The sequence below is a fragment of the Glandiceps talaboti genome, chromosome 3, assembly GCF_964340395.1.
Source record: "Glandiceps talaboti chromosome 3, keGlaTala1.1, whole genome shotgun sequence".
NCBI classification, from domain to species: Eukaryota; Metazoa; Hemichordata; class Enteropneusta; family Spengelidae; genus Glandiceps; species Glandiceps talaboti.
This window is the reverse complement of record NC_135551.1, coordinates 31,568,389-31,587,688: the sequence shown is the minus strand read 5'-3', so window position 1 is coordinate 31,587,688 and position 19,300 is coordinate 31,568,389. Positions and strand designations below refer to the sequence as shown.

The 19,300-nt window shown below is 34.5% G+C and overlaps 1 protein-coding gene across 1 annotated transcript; it reads right to left on the bottom strand.

Moving 5' to 3' along the window:
• Window positions 1–2,077: 2,077 nt before the first annotated feature.
• On the bottom strand, window positions 2,078–6,936 carry LOC144432676 (adhesion G-protein coupled receptor G2-like). The gene is made up of 5 exons (XM_078120941.1): window positions 6,843–6,936; window positions 6,472–6,544; window positions 5,194–5,573; window positions 4,422–4,499; window positions 2,078–3,935 (listed from the first exon to the last, which is right to left on the bottom strand). The coding sequence occupies exons 1-5, from the start codon at window positions 6,916–6,918 to the stop codon at window positions 3,844–3,846; spliced, it is 699 nt and encodes a 232-aa protein (XP_077977067.1). The 5' UTR covers window positions 6,919–6,936; the 3' UTR covers window positions 2,078–3,843.
• Window positions 6,937–19,300: the final 12,364 nt, after the last annotated feature.

Here is a 19,300-nt window from a genome sequence, read left to right as displayed (position 1 = left end):
AATTCTTAAAAAACTTACGATATCAAAGAAGATGGTTTCGAAAATGTTGGAGTTAGTGTCGAACTTTAAAGAAGCAAAACAGATGACAGGAAACATAATGATGGTGGAACAGTGATGAAAGATGAACAACTGACATCTGGATATTATACAACCAAGTCCAAAAAATTGTCGCAAGATATTAGTATTTGTTTTCATGAATTTATACGGCATGTTTATTATGTAGTCATAGGCAATAGAAGTATTTTGTTATGAAGTGGGTAACCTAACTCCATACCTTGAGAATCGTGAATATTGTCGTTTCTTATGTAGCCAACCATGATAGTTATCCATAACAGCAAATTAAGAACATAACTTGATAACTTTAACTTCATCATGCCTTGAAACACTATTACTCAGTGTTTGTGATCACTCGTTTCAATCTGAGATTGGTGAAAGTTTGATATCTGGTTTTCACCCTATGAGCTACCAACTAATAATGTAAAAAATGACGAAAGCTTATGTAAGTTTAGATTAATTACGCCACATCGCCTAAAACATAACACATCAAATTATATGACATCACACTTATGTGATAGTAATTATAACAAAATATCACGTTTAGTCAGCTTATCACATTGCAGTTAACGTTGTTACATTATCCTTCATATTTTGCCTGTTACAAATACAAAATGTACTTCATTTCATGGAGACATTCCCATACATTATGTTCAGGCCGTTTATTCTTCAACTGGCAAGGAAGATACAAAAAATGAATATTATAGTGTCTAGCCACCTTTTACATGTATGTGTCAATGCAGTACTTACCATTTAGTCGATTAGGAGTATAGTCCTTGTTAGATTACAAGAATGAAAGCCAGCATATAGACGAAACGATACCAGCAAAGACAACACATACATAGAGGATTATTGTGAACAGAGAGAAATCCACCCACGGGAAAGAGTAAAAAATCGTATTGGTTTCTTATAGAGAGAGATTGGGAAATGGTTTCCTTAACTCTCTGACCTTTGTACCACTCATTGCGAACCCTCACCTTCTATGTCACTTAAATGGAAGTGTCATCTAATGTTTTTACCCGTATCATATCAAGTTTAGACATCACGATTCCTATTCTTCAGTAGTTCACTTTAGTGTCCAATTTCACAATGCGTTATTTCCTGTTTCAAAATTCATTTTATATTTGTAAAGAGCGAATTCATACACTGACCACATCCAAGATCAATTTGATCACTCAAGGAAGTGAAACACTCGCTATCCAATATATCAGGTTGATTCTATTTCTGGTTTTATTGTCAATAATAAAATGTTGGAAAGTTTTGAAAGCTCTCTTCTATACCTCACCCATCTGTATATTCAATAACCTACAGTTTGTACTCTGAGCTTGTAAAAGTTAGACAAATCAATCAAGAAACGAAATAAACTATTACTTTGAAAAGCAGCGTGCAGTGTACTTAGAGTACAATGTGAAATTTCGCTCATATGAAACGGTAAACATATAATAAGGCATATACCCAATCCATACTCACTACTCGTTAAATACTTTATCAATTATTAAAAACCATCATTGCATAATTTCATCAACTCTAAATTCGTAATATTTATTACTTCGATATACGTCATGTATCAATACGGTCAACTATAACCTCTGGGTTTGGTGACGTATCCGACTTTACAGTAGAGACATCTCGTCACGTGATCATGTAGCTACCACGTGATGTAAACTTTTTACAATTTTTTCTCTTTATTCTAAAATGACAAAACAAAAATGTAGCTTACTGTAAAATTTATGTCGTTGCCATGGAAACAAGGACACAATCAAACATGAGAACAATGACAAGCGATGACACATGATATGGAACACATACAAACTCACAGGTCGTAAAATGATTTTTATAACTGACATGTGGCATAAATGCTAAACTTTATTACAATTCTACTCAATTCAGTAATAATATATAAACGGTTTCAGACTGGTAACACGAGTAATCAAGACATCAGCTAAAGTGATGTCCACCATTTCCTCTATGTTATTAGTTTAATGTATCCGTCCATCCGTCTGTATGTATGTATGTATGTATGTATGTATGTATGTATGTATGTAATACTGTCTGCCTGTCTATATGTCTATACCTTTTTGAGATTATATATATTTCCAGTTACCTGAAATTAAAGCTACAAAAACATGTTCTTGTATAAATATACATTTTTCGATATATAACATAATTCTTATGCATGTAAATATAAACCCTATCAAATAATATTTCAAAATGTAGAATGAACATTGTAAACATATTCTTTTTAACCGGGATATAAGGCCCATACAGTGTATTATTTGATGAAAGCAATAAATCAGTCTACTTGTATTTCTCCTTTATTTAACTGTATAACGGTACAACCAGATAATGTAAATATTTATTTAATGTGGTAATGTATAAGGGTATCTTAAAATATATAACTTCGATCTCGAAATAAAAGAAATGTCTGATATAACTGAGTGTCAGTTTTAACCAATCTGGCGTTTATGTTGAAGCTGGATAAAATGTGATGTCTATGTTGATATGCTGGTTGTAACCAATGTGGTGTCTATGTTGATATGCTGGTTGTAACCAATGTGATGTCTATGTTGAAATGCTGGTTGTAACCAATGTGGTGTGTATGTTGAAATGCTGGTTGTAACCAATGTGATGTCTATGTTGATATGCTGGTTGTAACCAATGTGATGTGTATGTTGAAATGCTGGTTGTAACCAATGTGATGTCTATGTTGATATGCTGGTTATAACCAATCTGGTGTCAATGTTGAAGCTGGTTTTAAACAACGTGATGTCTATGTTGAAATGCTGGTTGTAACCAATGTGATGTCTATGTTGATATGCTGGTTATAACCAATCCGGTGTCAATGTTGAAGCTGGTATTAAACAACGCGATGTCTATGTTGAAATGTTGGTTGTAACCAATGTGATGTCTATGTTGATATGTTGGTTGTAACCTACTCCATCTATTCCAATGTGTCCGATGAAACAATTATTCAAATGTGAACAATGAAACATAACATTGAAAACTACCCCGTGTTCTGTATATATGGAATTACTGGTGCTGACCCCTTCCATTTATTGTACACTACGTCTTGATTATAAAACGATCTCTAGAAATATGAGAAACAATTTTTCCTTTTTTGGCATTAACAAAAATTGTGTTATTGTAAAATAAACAGTCTGTTTTTTTTCTGTAAAAACGCATCAGGGTGATAAGTAAACTACAGCATAACAATTGCTACAGTCCCGTTAATGATATTTTAAGAGTAAAAGTGACCTTTTATCTTATCATGTCAACTGCGTCAATAAGTGTGACGATAATACTATGATATATTTGGCTATTTTTCATGACAGGCTCAGTGATGTGCTTATTAAAGTGTACAGCATTTTGTCACGCGGTTTACTCTGTGAATAGAGCTGTTTTTCACGGTTGTGTTGAAATAATGACATATCACTCAGTCTGAAACATTTCCTGTCATTGCTTCACATTTTAAGGCTGGCGTGACAACTACGCTCAAAACGTCTGTATCATGTACGGTCAATTGACATTCTTTATACGATGGCGTATAAATAAAACACAATAATTGTGTTCTGTGTTGTCACTTTGGGGCCACTGTACTTTTTTGTTAATGGATGCTGTTTTATACCAATGGAATGAAATGGAATTAGTATTCAACGGCGAAAAATATTGGGTTTAGGACAATTTAGGTTATAGACATTTGTCCATGTTATAGTATATGGTGTTAATGTTCATTGTATTTTCCATTGATAAAACGCCGTCATACACCGTAGTGGTTTATATACTGTTTCTCTACAGTCCTGAACATTTAGCTGTGACGTCACCATTTGAGGTCATATTCCCATTCCTATGGTACAAATTGTCTGTAGATGCAGTTGAAGAATCTGCAAATAAAGAACAGCAAAAATAAAACGGGTTTGACTAAAAAACTGTTCTGGGATGAAAGGTTGGTCCAAGGTCTTTCAAAGTTAAACAATGACAGAATCAAGAATGCAAATTTTGCGATTTTTAGTGTTAGTGAGGTTGTAGCAACTTGGCCACGTTTCGAACTAATCGAAAGTGATATGCAAAATAAAGCCGGGAGTTACGCCCCGATATTGAATCTCTGTATGTCTATCTAAATCTTATTATCTGCAATTTAAAAAAATACATTTGAGCAAAATATCAGGGCATTTCTCACAAATGCTGGTACAGATAAATATACTATAAAAATTAAAGTCCTTTCCCTTTGTTAAAATCTAAGTAAAACTATAAGTATATATCCATGATTACTCTAACACAGAGAGACATATCCAGACACTGTGATACAATGTACACACATATAATACATAATTATATAATTCTATTAGTGAAAACAAAGATTTCCTTACCCATCTTAACATCTGTCTCATTCGTATCACTGTTAACACGATATTTGAGTGCTGACTTCCCTGATGAGTCAGTAGCATCTAGTAATGGAAAGATATTGAAAAGCCTTAATTCAAATTGAGATTGTATACTAACAAATGTATAAACATATATCTACACCTTGCTATTCCAACTTGTGAAAAGCAACCACCGTCTCTAAATATTCGTGTATGCTACGAGAACTATGAATCCCACCTTCTTGGGATAGCCAAGCATTTTAAAGGGGAACTTCTCTCCAGGAAATAGAGACATTTTCATAAAGTATGGGTTCTGGAGAGTCATTTTATGATTTTTCCATTACCTAAAATTATTTGCGATTTCAGAGAAACGTCAAGTTGATCTTGTTCATTTATAAGGTACCTTTTATATGGGCTATTGCATCATGGGAGATAGCTGTTTCACACTGATGTGTATAGCATTTTGTACACATCGATATCTGCCATGATGCAATAGCCAGTGAGCCCATAGCAAAGGTACCCTATAAAGGCACAAGATCAACTTGATGTTTCTCTGAAATCGCAAATAATTTTATGAAATCATGAAATGACTCCAGAACCCATGTTTTATAAAAATGTCTCTATTTCCTGGAGTGGCGTTCCCCTTCGAAGGTCAAAACAGTGAATTTGGCTGGCTTAAACAAAACAAAGTCTTTTTACCTAGAGAAATGACGTGGAATGGGTAACTATATAGGGTACTAAATATAGTACTCATCTGCTCATACCACGTATAACTCACCTGATTTATATTTATTGTCCATACACTTACAGAACGTCTTTTTCCACCCGTTTTGAATTTCTTTCTTCATGGCACAGTGAAATGTAAAAATAAACAATCCTTGGAGAGTGTTGAATATGGCGAACAGATACAAGACGACTAAACCTGCATCACCGATAGCAAAGATGGCTAGTATCCACGTAAGTCCCAGGATCACCATAAAGCCGATGGCAGCCCTCAACTGTGCTGTTATTGTAAATCGTTCATTGGCTGTCAGTGCTTTGGAGTTCAGTCCACATATTTGGTAGATGACACGGCAGTAGATAATACTATTGAAGACAATGACCAAACACACTGGGGCCAGGAAGGCACCGAACATCGCATTTCTAGACAGCCAACAGCTGTATGTGGAATAAATAAATCGCTGGTATTATCAGTTTACAATTATGGAAGTTACGTTTGTTATACAACTTGTACGTTCTCTCTACGGGATAGATTACAAGAGAACCAACAAAAGTAGGTTTTTATTTTACCTAAGACATGATAATGAAACTGTATTGTTACTATTTTGACTAGACATATTCAGCAATGAAGTACTCAATTTCCATTCATTGCAACAAAAGAAAATAGCAAACTTTATCACTAAAAATAACACACATTAAACGATATACTTTGAGTAGGGTATCAACGTTTTCATCAGAAATGGTCTCAAGACTAGCGATAGAAAGCTAATCCTAATCCCTTCACAGCTGTTTTTATCCAAATGTTAAAGTGGCACAAGCCGAGTACATAAGCTTTTTACGACTTCAAGTGAAAATACTTTGTCATAAAACCTCTATCAAACAATTTGAGTATAATGTTGACGTCATTGCATGCCTTCTATTACATTATAATTGTCTTCTGGCATTGTTAGAACAGTTGAGTGCATAGTAGGGATTTCCTTGACATATACGTATAATCAATTACGTCATCAGGTCGTCTATATCTTAATGCTAACTTGAAGTTCAGTCTATTGCAAGTGATATGGTTAAGTATGCTTGCGCTTCAGTAAGTAGAATACTGCGAGTACCCTTTTAAATATAGAGTAACAAATTACGCCAAAAACGTTTTTAAAAAGTTCAGCGTGTGTCCCTTTAATGGTGTGTGTATAACTGTGTGTGTGTGTGTGTGTGTGTGTGTGTGTGTGTGTGTGCGTGCGTGCGTGCGTGCGTGTGTGTTTATAACTGTACAGATAATTCACTGAACATATAACTTAATCATCAAATGGGAATCTATCTATACAAAGCAAAGTGTTCTTACATTTTTTTGTTTTGGTATCCATAGTTATCTGTGTCAATTGCCAAGGTTATGCTGACAATAACCAATGGAATAACTGCAAACAGCAAAAAAGAAAAAGTCTCCATTAGAGTTTTAATTGTTGAAGGTTTCACTTCTCGTATCTCAGTATTGATATTATTTTATAGTCTATTTAGACAGGACATATAATATTCACAAAGAACGAAATGAACTTATGCGATGCTAAATATAATTTCTACAGGCTTTCTCTAACAAAGCATACTTGTGCGAACAACAAACGATAATCCTCTGCACGAGCTAACATTTTACGAACAGAAACAAAATTGGCTTCAGATATCTGTACTTAATGGTGAATATAATAATATGATACTTACCCCACCCAATCAGACAAAACTTGACCATGAATCGTTTTATGTACGTGTCGAATACTTTGATGAGTAAAAGATACATTTGGACTGCTTCCAATGCCATCCACATCATTACAGACAATAGGAAATAGTGTAACAACACAGCTATAGTCTTACAGAGTTCGGGTATGATTGGTGCCAATTGTACAAATAATGCACCGATTAGAAACATCAGCAGTACCATGAATAACGCAAAGCACAGGTTGATAAGAATCTTGGTAGATTTATCTTTTCGTTTCCTGCAATAAAACATAGTTCAGTGCATTTACAAAAAAAACACGCATAAAGAACAACAAAACAAAATAAATGAGTGAAAATACGCGTATATTTTATTTTTTTTCAATCATTTTACTCAAAATCCAAAACACCATTGAAGTGCTTTAACCACAGTTTGCAAACCGTTAACAAAGATAAATTAACGTTTCCGAACATTGTCGGTGATGGCGCCGTTATAAAATGTTGACGACATTTCATTTCGTCCACGATACCACCAGAGTGTGGAGGAACGGTTGAAGTAGAATGGTTTGTTGTTACACCGTCTCCAAGTTACGATGTTATTGCACTGTAAATAAAGTATAATGAATAGTGGTTCTTGTTTTTACTTAAAATCTACTGCATTCGTTTCCAATGACGATTTTGAGGAAAATAACCTTTGTTAGAATGTATAACAATGGCTGCATTAACACTGCCTCTGTGATTTCATTTTGAATATCAGCAGAAAGCGATGAAATAATGGTCACATAACGTGTCTAAACTATTGCAAGTTATGACAATTGTGTTTGTGATGGAAACACAAGACCATGGAACGACATTCACTCGGGGGGGGGGGGACTATGTAAAACAGTAACTGATAACGTAAAAGAGAGGATGATTTAGTTATATTTTACCTGAAGATAATTAAGGACAGGAGAGTTACTGCTGTGGCCAGGAAAGATATACCACATCCTATGTATGATATAATAGATAACGACTGGTGATGAATCGGGTCTATTTGGTCTCCATGCCCGTACACATCCTGTAATATAATATTGAAAAGATGAAAATCGTATCGTGTAAATTACAGGAGAGTGTAGTGAACCGAATGTACGTTAATGTTTGAAATGTATTAAGAAAGACAACATTACTGCGCTTTGACGAGTTAAGTAGGTAAACGACATATAGCCATCCTTGGAATGTATTATTCAACGACAAATGAATTGTGCACTTTTTAGTTTTGTTTGTATTTTGCTATTCAATTGGGTTTAATACGTAAAATATGACATGACATTTATTGTTTATTGCTGCAGCTATTTATTGTAAGTCATAATATCTCAAATATGACATGCACTATTTATTGCTAAATAGTTATGTACGTCATAACGCGTCATCGTATCAAATACTGTGTTCATACAAATGATGTTTACAAAAAAGGCAATTCATTACTTACCAGAAGAAGGGCAAAATTTGTGAGGTGACTGCATTCGCAGACTGTGACATCATCGTCAACTTCATCGTCATAAATTTCTGATAACACACAACCTTCCTTGGACCACGCACCACTTCCGTCTTTAAGAGATGTGACCACACAACAACATAGTTAAAATGACAAACGATAATTTATGAATACTACCAATTGATTTAAATGACAATGAAAACATCCGATAGAATGAATAGATGCACTATTTATCACGGTCTTCTAATTAGTATACGTGGAAGTTTTAATGAAATATTGATTTGAAATATCTAACCAATATTGTTGTCAATCATAGGGGTAAAACCACTAACAATACTGTGTTGTCAATCATAGAGGTAAAACCATTTCGTTGCTAAGTACATTCACTGACCTTACAAACCAGGAAGTAGTGCATTGAAGCCATGGTAAAAAACAACAACGTAAATACAGCTGCAACGTTAACTGAATACAATGTAGATTTATTCTTACCGTTCAAATTAAAATCCCAGAACACACAGCTTATATTACTGGCATTTTGCTACAAAAGGAAAAAGTATATAAGCCATATACCTGATAGTTTAGATTAATTATGAAGATCGAAAATGTGCAATGTATAAATATCAAAAATAAAACTCAATAAACAAAAGCAAATGTGTATGTATTTTAGCTTGCACAGTTCAACAAGGAAAGTATTTATTGTGGTACGGAAAAATAGCTGTTTACCATTAGGTAATAACTTTCAAGGTCGCCCTAAGTATCTTGTCACTGGTAACTAATTTTCCCGCATGTACTTCAAGCGGCGTTTGTATGGGCCCAACAACCTATTGAACATACAAAACGTAGCATGCGCTTGGATTCTACAAGAATGGTATTCTTAGACCAGTTTCAGATTACAAATCCATGATTTAATGTGTAGATTAGGAAATAAGTGAGTAAACTTGACATATCTATAAAATGGCAATGTTGACGTCGACCCTCTTTCTATTTATACATTTGTGATCACAGTGGAACATTATCAATTGTGATCACAGTGGAACAATATCATTTGTGATCACAATGGAACAATATCAATTGTGATCACAGTGGAACAATATCATTTGTGATCAGAGTGAAACAATATCAATTGTGATCACAGTGGAACAATATCATTTGTGATCAGAGTGAAACAATATCATTTGTGATCACAGTGAAACAATATCATTTGTGATCACAGTGAAACAATATCATTTGTGATCACAGTGGAACAATATCAATTGTGATCACAGTGGAACATATCAATTGTGATCACAGTGAAATAATATCATTTGTGATCACAGTGGAACAATATCATTTGTGATCACAGTGGAACAATATCAATTGTAATCACAGTGGAGCAATATCAATTGTGATCACAGTGGAACAATATCAATTGTGATCACAGTGAAACAATATGCAATTTCATTTGTGATCACAGTGGAACAATATCATTTGTGATCACAGTGGAACAATATCAATTGTGATCAGAGTGAAACAATATCATTTGTGATCAAAGTGAAACGATACCATTTTGTGATCACAGTGGAACAATATACAATGTAATTTGTGATCAGAGTGAAACAGTATCATTTGTGATCATTATTGGTTGTACATACCTGCTGTTGTTGATGACGTAATACAATTCTCACTGGGTCTGTGAGATTACTAATTTGTAATTCTCCAATACTTGCAGCTATAACATGGCTAAAGTCTTCCATCGTACGGTTATCAACAATCTACATATAAATTTGACAGCGAGGAGACATGTCATGTCTTTCAAGTCACCAATATTTATATTCGTTCAATAATTGAGAATACGAAGTAAGGGCGTCGTCGCCAATACTGTATACTCAGATAATGTAATGCGTAATTTCAGCAGAATTAGTACAAAACTGGAGCTAGAGAATAGTGATGATGAGAGAACGATCGTGGAAGCAAACATCATTTCTATGCGAATGTTACAATGTGTTTTTTTCAAATAAAATTTGGTTGAATACGATTTAACTTAACCTACAAGCTTGGTGGTATTTACTCTTCTCTTTCCACCAGTTAATTCGTTATTGATTGATTGATTGATTGATTGATTGATTGATTGATGTTATTTAATGACCGTTTCAATTACTTATATCACCCCAAGCCTTTATCTATCTTAACACTATGAGATATATATATATATACCGATGACATGTCAAATGCTAATACAGTAACTGTACAGTTCTGTGTTCAAAAGAGCATAGCAATTAGTTGTAAACAACGCTAATAAACTACAATTGCAACATTCTGTATGTGTCAAGCCTGCTGCGAAATATCGCAGGCTCCTTCTATAGTATCTCATCATTGTGATGCTGTCATAAACAATTGTATATATACTATGTATATTGCAGTCATGTATATAGATCAAACGCTATATATGTACCTAAACGACCAAAAACTTACCTTGAATAATGTATTAGATTTGTAAGTGATGAACTGAGCTCTGGATACTAGTGACCGGTGTGTTTCATCAAGGTTGTCAAACAACGATTCTGGTAGCTGAATCACTGAATCTGGCGTCATAGTTTCTGAATCCATGCTTGAAAGATTTCTCTGTTGCAAAAAATAAACATTTAAGGAAAACTAAGAAAATGAACAATTGTTTACGTTTCCCTTATTAATTTCGGAAGTACACAAAGTGATTTCACAACTCTCGGATGCATTGGGTGGAAAGCTTTAACAAGTTATGTAACTGCACTCAGATTTACTACGTTACCATCACCGCATAATGAAATAATTCATATACTCCGGATCCCAGTGATACATATTTTTACGCAGAATAATTTAACAAAGTTTTTATTTTATTTTTCGGTTTATGTCAAAAATTGCACACTTGACGCAATGGTTTTGTCATAGCAGTAATCTACATTTAATTATTGCATATATGTTTATTTCTGTAATTAGGTCAGGTTGGGGGCTACAGCAAACTTAGGAACACCCTTAGTACTGATGAATTATGAAGTAATGTATATATAAGTGAACTTAAATATTCTCCAAAAAAACAAACAAAGACCAAACAAACCTGAATGGTCTATTCTCATATGATAATTACATAATCTCCTCACACATATATTACCTAAATTAAAACATGTATATTTTGTACCGGTACTTATGTCTACTTTTTATTGCAACACAGTGTTTGATAATGTTTTGGGGGAAATAGAGAGATTGGTATGAAGTAAATCAGTAAACTACTAACCATCAGACCAGATGAGACATTGAAAGACAATCCTTTAAATGTTGTAGAATTTATCCCCATACCGACTACTGCAATATTTGGCGTTTCTATCCTTGTATATGATTGATTACTTAATTCTACGACCAAAGCAAGTCTCTCCACTGCATGAACAAGTCTGAAAAACAATTAGAAGCGTCAAATGTTTTCAAAGTTTAAGGAATGGGTATTGGCTGCAATATTTTTAATGTATTACTTAAAACGTTAATGGAATATGATAAGGCAATATATGGAATCTTTAAGAGTCAAAGGCCATGCAGGACAGTGGGACATTCTTGCACCTTATAACGAACCTAATTCGGGTTAGATTGTGAAAGACAGGTCATGATGTTGATACGGATTGTCAACTTTACATACTAAGCATTCAAGTTATTGACAGATGTAACAATGTGGTATGATCAACCTTTGAAATGTATGATCTAAAAATAGTCACTACGTTTTGGCTTTGCAATAAACTATGGCTTGAAGAGAAGCCATTAATATAATATAATTAGCCAAAGGTTAGGATAGAAGTGTCGACATACTTTATTTAATCTACACATTACCTTGTAACAGAATTTTGACTGTTTTGACCAGCTACCAGTACATCCTGACTGACACTAAATAAATCATCTACACTTTGTAATACTCCTTGTGCTACTTCAACATCTGTACCATTCTCTTCACTTGACAGGATGTTTCCTATCACGTCCGCCGCAAGATTCACATCACTCTCTTCAAAGTCTTCGGCTTCAAATGTAAGATTGTTAAGTTTCACAGCAATCTTTTTTGCCTGTCCTGGGAAGAAAATCGAATAAGAGAATACTACAACATGTTAAATCTAGAGAAACCAGTCAGCATATGCTGGCTTATAAAATGCATATTAAAACACTTAGTATACATCAGCATTATTGTAATCTGATTAAAATCCGATGTAGATGTCGGTTAATCGTTAATTGCTATTTTACCTTCGTTATTTTGCCTGAATTGACCTTCTTGGTACATGTTTACATTTTTTAGCCTGAACGCCTCCTCTACAAAAATAGGAATGAGCGATTAGCCGACATCTACATCGGATTTTAATCAGATTGTATTGTAAGTCTAAAATGGACAGTGTACAGGAACATAAACTAATTGTTAAAGCGTATTAGGATTAACATCTAGGGTGTGATAAAACGTCTAAGAGAGAGAGAGAGAGAGAGAGAGAGAGAGAGAGAGAGAGAGAGAGAGAGAGAGAGAGAGAGAGAGAGAGAGAGAGAGAGAGAGAGAGAGAGGGGGGGATAGTGAGAGAGTGAGAGAGTGAGAGAGAGAGAGCTGATCAACAACAAACAAGACTAGTCTAGACTTAAAATCCTTATAGTTCCAGAGTCAGAAACGATGACGTTAATGCAAGAACCTCGGTCTTCAAATAAATATATAAAAAATATTTTACCTGGCGGAATTGTCACATTAGCCAAATGGTTCAGGCGGTTTCCTCGGCTTACTTTACTTTCATGGTAACATTCTTTCGTGTCAGCCTGACCCCATTGTACCTTGTTTATTAGCCCATTATCGTCAGCGCACTTCAAACTGAAAATGGGACATTATGAATTTTAGGGTGATAGAGACAGGGGCGTAAAGGGAGAGAAAGCCAGTTACTCACATAATCACATAGTAATTTACATAGCTGTATACGGTAAGCATAAAATCATTAGATATGCATTTTATGGTGACATCGATAACATTTATCAATAGTTACATTCAGTTGAAGTAGTAGACGCGTTATTAGTCCAAAATACAGCTGTTTACCTACTAGGCCCATTTATTTGAATATGTAACTCGTTATCTTGAAAGAGTGACATACCTAAAGTTATTTTACAATGACAATGACAATGACAATGACAGTGACAATGACAATGACAATGACAATACAGTGAAGAGATGTGTTGCAGTAGCATAACCCAGCGAATGACAAAATGTAGTGTTTACTTAATATTAAGTAAACATTTTGAAAACATATTACCATATTCTGTTCGCGAAATTTTGGTTGAATGGACATTTCATCGCCTGTTCTCCAGCTGTAGTACTGGGCCAATGTATAACTCCTTTTTCATCTGATGTGATGTCTGCCGGACAATGATTGCCCTTCTCTGGTGCTGCGCAACTACATCTTTGCATGCTAAAGTTTCTAGACACATTAGCTGCAGTTTAAAATATGGAAAAGATGAAAATGAATCTTTGTTTTGTATAAAAGTTATTATTGAACAATAGTCGGTAGTGTTTCTTGTACACAGAGTAATTCATAGGAATATAATTATACAACTATTATTACTTACACAACTGACAAATGAATGGCCTCATCTTAGTACAACATGTTTCATCCAGCTTGATATTGTTGCCATTATTTCTATTCCTGAAATTTCATAAAAATAGCTAATTTAGAAAAGAGCTACATATAAATAAGGTCGTGACAACACCACATTTAAAGTCAATGCCTTCCGTAAAATGCAAACCTTTCGATTACTTCCCGCTCGTATTATCAGATTGGGAATTCAGAGTTACCATACGTGGTATATCTCTTAGTTAGTAAATTAATTAGTATGTCATTGGTGTTGCAGTACAGAGTCAAAACCTTCCCAATAGCAACCATTTTCCACTCGTAACCTACATATAAGGGTTTTGTCGCCACCCGTCTTTCTACTCGTAATGACATGTCTCCATTACATGGGACAAGCGTACTTTCATTGTCTGAACATTGTCTGAAGGAAAGACGAATACTGGGGAACAATATCAACATGTATTCCAATAATACATACGTGCACTGGACTGTGACGTGCTTGATGCATTTTGTTCACTTCAAAGTCTTGTGCACACAGAGTTGAATGTACACCATACTATGTATTGTATCATCAGTCAATTTACAGTATTAAGTAGAAATCGATATAACCTAAATGGAATTCACATCTTTTGAAACTTACCAAAGCTGGCAACATGTTCGGCCATATATGTTATTGTTGCACTTAAAATTTGGTTCATTGGAATGCCATGATGGGTCATCCTCAGTGATAGTTTCCACCGTGCCGTCCAGCCAAGTAATGTTCCTTGTGGTTCCATTGGCCTCACACCCAACCCAATACGAGTACTCTATAAACTTATCATAGCTTTTCAAGCGCTGACTTAAGTTGGCTAAAATATCTATTGAGTCTATGACAGCTAAATGACTATTACAGGAGGAGTTTTCACAAAGTTCATCGCAGAAAGCCCTGGCATCGTCCCACATCATGTGTTCTTGTAAAATTATAACAAATAGCTTATCACTATTCCAATACACATCTAGAAAGGAACCACATATTATTGGTATATAAACAAATTTAACCACACAAACATAAACTTAACGAAATGGATTACTCGAGTCACCGCATTCTGCCATTTTATACAAATATAACTCAATTACGTATTATTTCGGTTAATGCGATCGTTTTGTGCGAGTTATTAAAATTATCATGACCGGTTACTTTTCATATCCGATTCGTTGTTGCTTCCATTCAAAGTTGTACTTGTTTGACCACATAATTATTCCATTTCGTGCCACTTAAAGTGTATACCGCCAACCTATTGTCAACCCATGGCAACAATGACCCATCAATATATCACTCTGAATTTCAATGAATATATTTGAAATACATGAATGTCAAATTTTCATGTGGAAATTCTTGTACATAATTTGAAATAGTATATATATGATTGACATTTGTTAAAGTATGTCAGGTATTATTGTTTGAACCACAAACACATTAATTATATGTATAACAACGCTAATTATATGTATAACAACGCTAATTATATGTATAACAACGCTAATTATATTAACACAACTTCGTACCTTCAACAACCATAACTTAGAATTGTCATAAACGTCTTACCTCTACATTCAATATTCTCTAAATTTCCTTCATCGAACAAAGCCCCGTTCAACCATGTCAAGCACATTGGAACGATGATGATGATAGTGTATAAACATAATAAAATTCTTGCCATCTTTTAAGTAACTTTTTATTTGCTTTGATCGGGTCATAAGATTCTGAAGAGTCGGTTTATTCCTAAAAAAATATAAACTTATTTTTCAGTTCGTGACATGAAATTTCATAAACGAAGTTAACATCAATGGATGTTATAATATTATAGCATTGATATTGGGTTTATATACGATATATAAATATTCCGCTATGCATGCGTTGTACGTAGTTATCGTATCCTAGCCCTCAAGCATAGAAACCAATATCAAATAAATTATGTAAATCACTCTAAAACTTGCTTTTTAACCACTTTCGTATAACTACAAAGATATATGACAGAATTACCGGAGCTTATTACTAGAAATTCTAGCCTAGTATAACAGCTCAGCCAATGCTGCAATAAGAAATACATCTGAGATGAGTGCACATAAAGTCACTTGAATGTTTATAGCTATAGCGAACATTGCCAAAGAAATGTGAATATACATTCACTTATTGCTAGCGCTGATCTGATAATTTGACTTATTTCGTACAAAGGATATCGAACAAAAAAAAACAAGCAAAAAACAACACGAACGAACGACCAAACAAGTAAAAGAAAACAAAGCCTAATATATAATAAACCGGCGTTTGATTGACATGTTACATTGCAAATTTATTGGCTAACGGCCGTAACGGAACGCAGAGTTATAAAGGTTGAAAGGTGATTTCGGTGAGATACTTGTGTTCTAGAATTTTAATGCAAACATTTACTACATTCTTATGTGACTTTGTTAATGGAGAAATTTCATGTGTTGTAATCAAGGGATTCCTAATGTAAATATATGTACGTTTTTAAAGCTGTTATTTTTTAAGTAATATGACTAGGTCGATACCTCAGTACATGTATCTGTGAGCTTAGGCGGTTCTATTTTCAATGTCGTCATATTTTATTGAAATAATGTTACTGTACAACATCCACTAAACTATCGTCGGAAATGTGGGTACTTGTGTATAGCGATATTTAATAATTGGCTAAAAAACTGCCGCCTTCTCTTTAACGTACGTTCTATAAATGTCATGTATATATTTTGAATGTGATTGTTCTGCAAATCACGACAACACTTTGATATATGGTGCCTATGGCACGCACCCTTTGTTCGGACTGAGCGTACGCGGCATAAACAACGTTAAGTTGAATGAGATGTACGTGGAGTATAAAAAATCAGTTTTACTTCCCCCTTGATTTGTACCGTCTACGTGTTATCAAATTTAACAATATATGTATGTGCAGACAAGTTAGAACCATGTTTTATACAAGGAATAAGGATTGCAAAAAACAGGTAAAATAGGTACTTTCTGATCACTGAAAATTGAAAAGCAAACTTACCTTGTTGTTGTCGGTGGCCGAGTGGTTAAACCACTTGCCTCTTACCACTGCGTCGGGGTTCGAACCCAATTCAGGGTTCGATTAAATGTACCACGCTGTAAGTAAGAAGAGTGTCGTTCAGTTTGACTCTACCGAACAACGCAGGTTTTACCCGGGTACTCCGGTTTCCTCCTGCATTAACACTGAACCCATGAGAGATGGCCCTCACTGGACTTCTTGGGAGACAAGTGTTTATATGCTTAAAGAACTATCCAGTATAAATAAAAATAAATAAAGATTATAGATTATTACCTCCAGTTACTTCTTCTGCCAAGGCAGATCTTGTCTCTATTGTTGTTGTCGTACGCGTATAATAGAATGTACAGACAGTTTTAAATCGCTTTAAGTTTCAAATTTTTTGATTTAGTGGAAAGACCAGGCTTTTCAACCATCGAATGTTACCCGGGGACAATATACAATAACGAACTGAGTGTCCAGGTTCATGTATATTTATGGTGTACGAAAGTCAAATGCTGACTTGACGAGTACGAAGCTGTGTATGACGTGCCAGAAACCCAATAGACGACAGAGTTCGTGACCTCAATACCCTAAAGGATATCAATGCAATCAGTTATCAGCTTGCCTTTGTTTGTATGTATGTGACAGCAGTGTGACAACACCCATTTCTTAAAGCGGTACAATAAGTCATCAGAATGTTTTGAGGACAGTGATATCTGACCATGAATTGATAACATTTATAGTCCAGTTTTGTAGTTACATGGTGGTTCCACTCTTGACAATTAGCCTGGCAGATGTGGCATTTTAAGTCCGTTCTTTTCAGGTCGCAACGTGTATGGGCTAATTTACGATACATATAATTACCTTCACGTCATGCTTGCTCAGTTTTACCACACCTTATGTAGTAATATAATCTAGGTATGGGTGACTTGTATGCCTTGGTTAATCACTCTATCGGCACATATACGTTACTATATTCATTTTTTTCTGCATAATAGTCGGTTCATTAGCCATATGGTTGGATTGTGTGTATAGAGGGTTACTGTTATTTCTACGACTGGTGGGCAAGTAAATGTTGGTTGGTTATCTGATTCCGTAATTGATTGGTCAGCTAAATGATTAATTATTTTGATATTATATATTGAATTTCGACAAAACTACGCGTCAAACTTTAATAATTAAATTGCAAGTAATCAGGGGTTTCCCCATCCAGTTTACGTAACAGTAGATAAATTGTAGCAAGTAAATAGTCATCACCGATTTGCAAAAAGTGTTTGTGTATTTATTTCCGTGTAATACCATAACATAACATTGAAGACATGTACGTGTATTCAGTTTAAGTAAAAATCAATACTATAAATACGAAATAAAGTTATTTGCATAAAGATATCGTGTATGTTCTAGATATATTGCTAATGTTACAGCTGACAACTATTGGGTTTTCTTTCAGTATGTCTGAACTGACACCGTACACATCTTAGGTTTAACAGAAACAGTTTCACATGATTTCTAGCATACTGTACAGAGTTTGGAAACATTTATTTTAGGTACCGTTTGAATATTGATGCAATCAAGGCAGTCTCTACAGTAATACAGGCAGTCTCTACAGTAATACAGGCTATCTCTACAGTAATACATTGTTTCTTTCACATTTCTGTTTGAGTTTGTTACCGTCCATGTCAGCGGCCACGTTCTGTCTGTCTGTCTGTCTGTCTGTCTGTCTGTCTGTCTGTCTGTCTGTCTGTCATTTTCGAAATGTTAATTCTACTTTATGAATTTACACTACGCGTGCGGTATTTTACCTTGTTTGAAATAGACGTCAGTGAAAATTGAAGGACTTGATAAATATTATCTGAGATGTTCAGTAATACATTACGGATGAAATCATGTTACCCATGTAGACAAATGTATATTTCTTCGATCTCATAACTTTTTGTTAACGGTTATTCTATTTATTTCATTTATTTACGTTTACCTCAGACAAAAAATAGCCATATACAGAATGAAATTAAATTAAAATTTTGTCTATGAAAACGGTGTCATCGCAAAACAAAATAGGTTATCTACGCAAGGACTTGAGGTAACTTGAATAATATCATTTCATGTTGACACAAAAGTAGCACTACAGAATGCTATATTTGTACTGACAAGCACACTGTGTAGACATGGCACCGTAGAAATATAAATTTTTGTCATGTTGTTAACAATTTTACAATCAGGGTGGTCAATCTTGCTATAAAATGGGCTGTATATCTAATCCATGTCTACGTTGTACATACAACGTTCCTACGAATCTGAAAAACAACAACAAAAAAGAGAAATGAAAACTGATCTGAAAATGTAGTAATACACCCACGTATTAACAGTAAA

Bases quoted from the DNA above. Each gene is read 5' to 3' on its own strand.
- LOC144432676 (XM_078120941.1), bottom strand. From the start codon at position 6,918: ATGTATCTTTTACTCATCAAAGTATTCGACACGTACATAAAACGATTC. The intron at 5,574-6,471 runs GTAAGAACACTT...TTCCACATACAG, and splicing joins GGATACCAAAACAAAAAAAT to CTGTTGGCTGTCTAGAAATG. The intron at 3,936-4,421 runs GTAAGGAAATCT...CTTTATTTGCAG, and splicing joins TGAGACAGATGTTAAGATGG to ATTCTTCAACTGCATCTACA.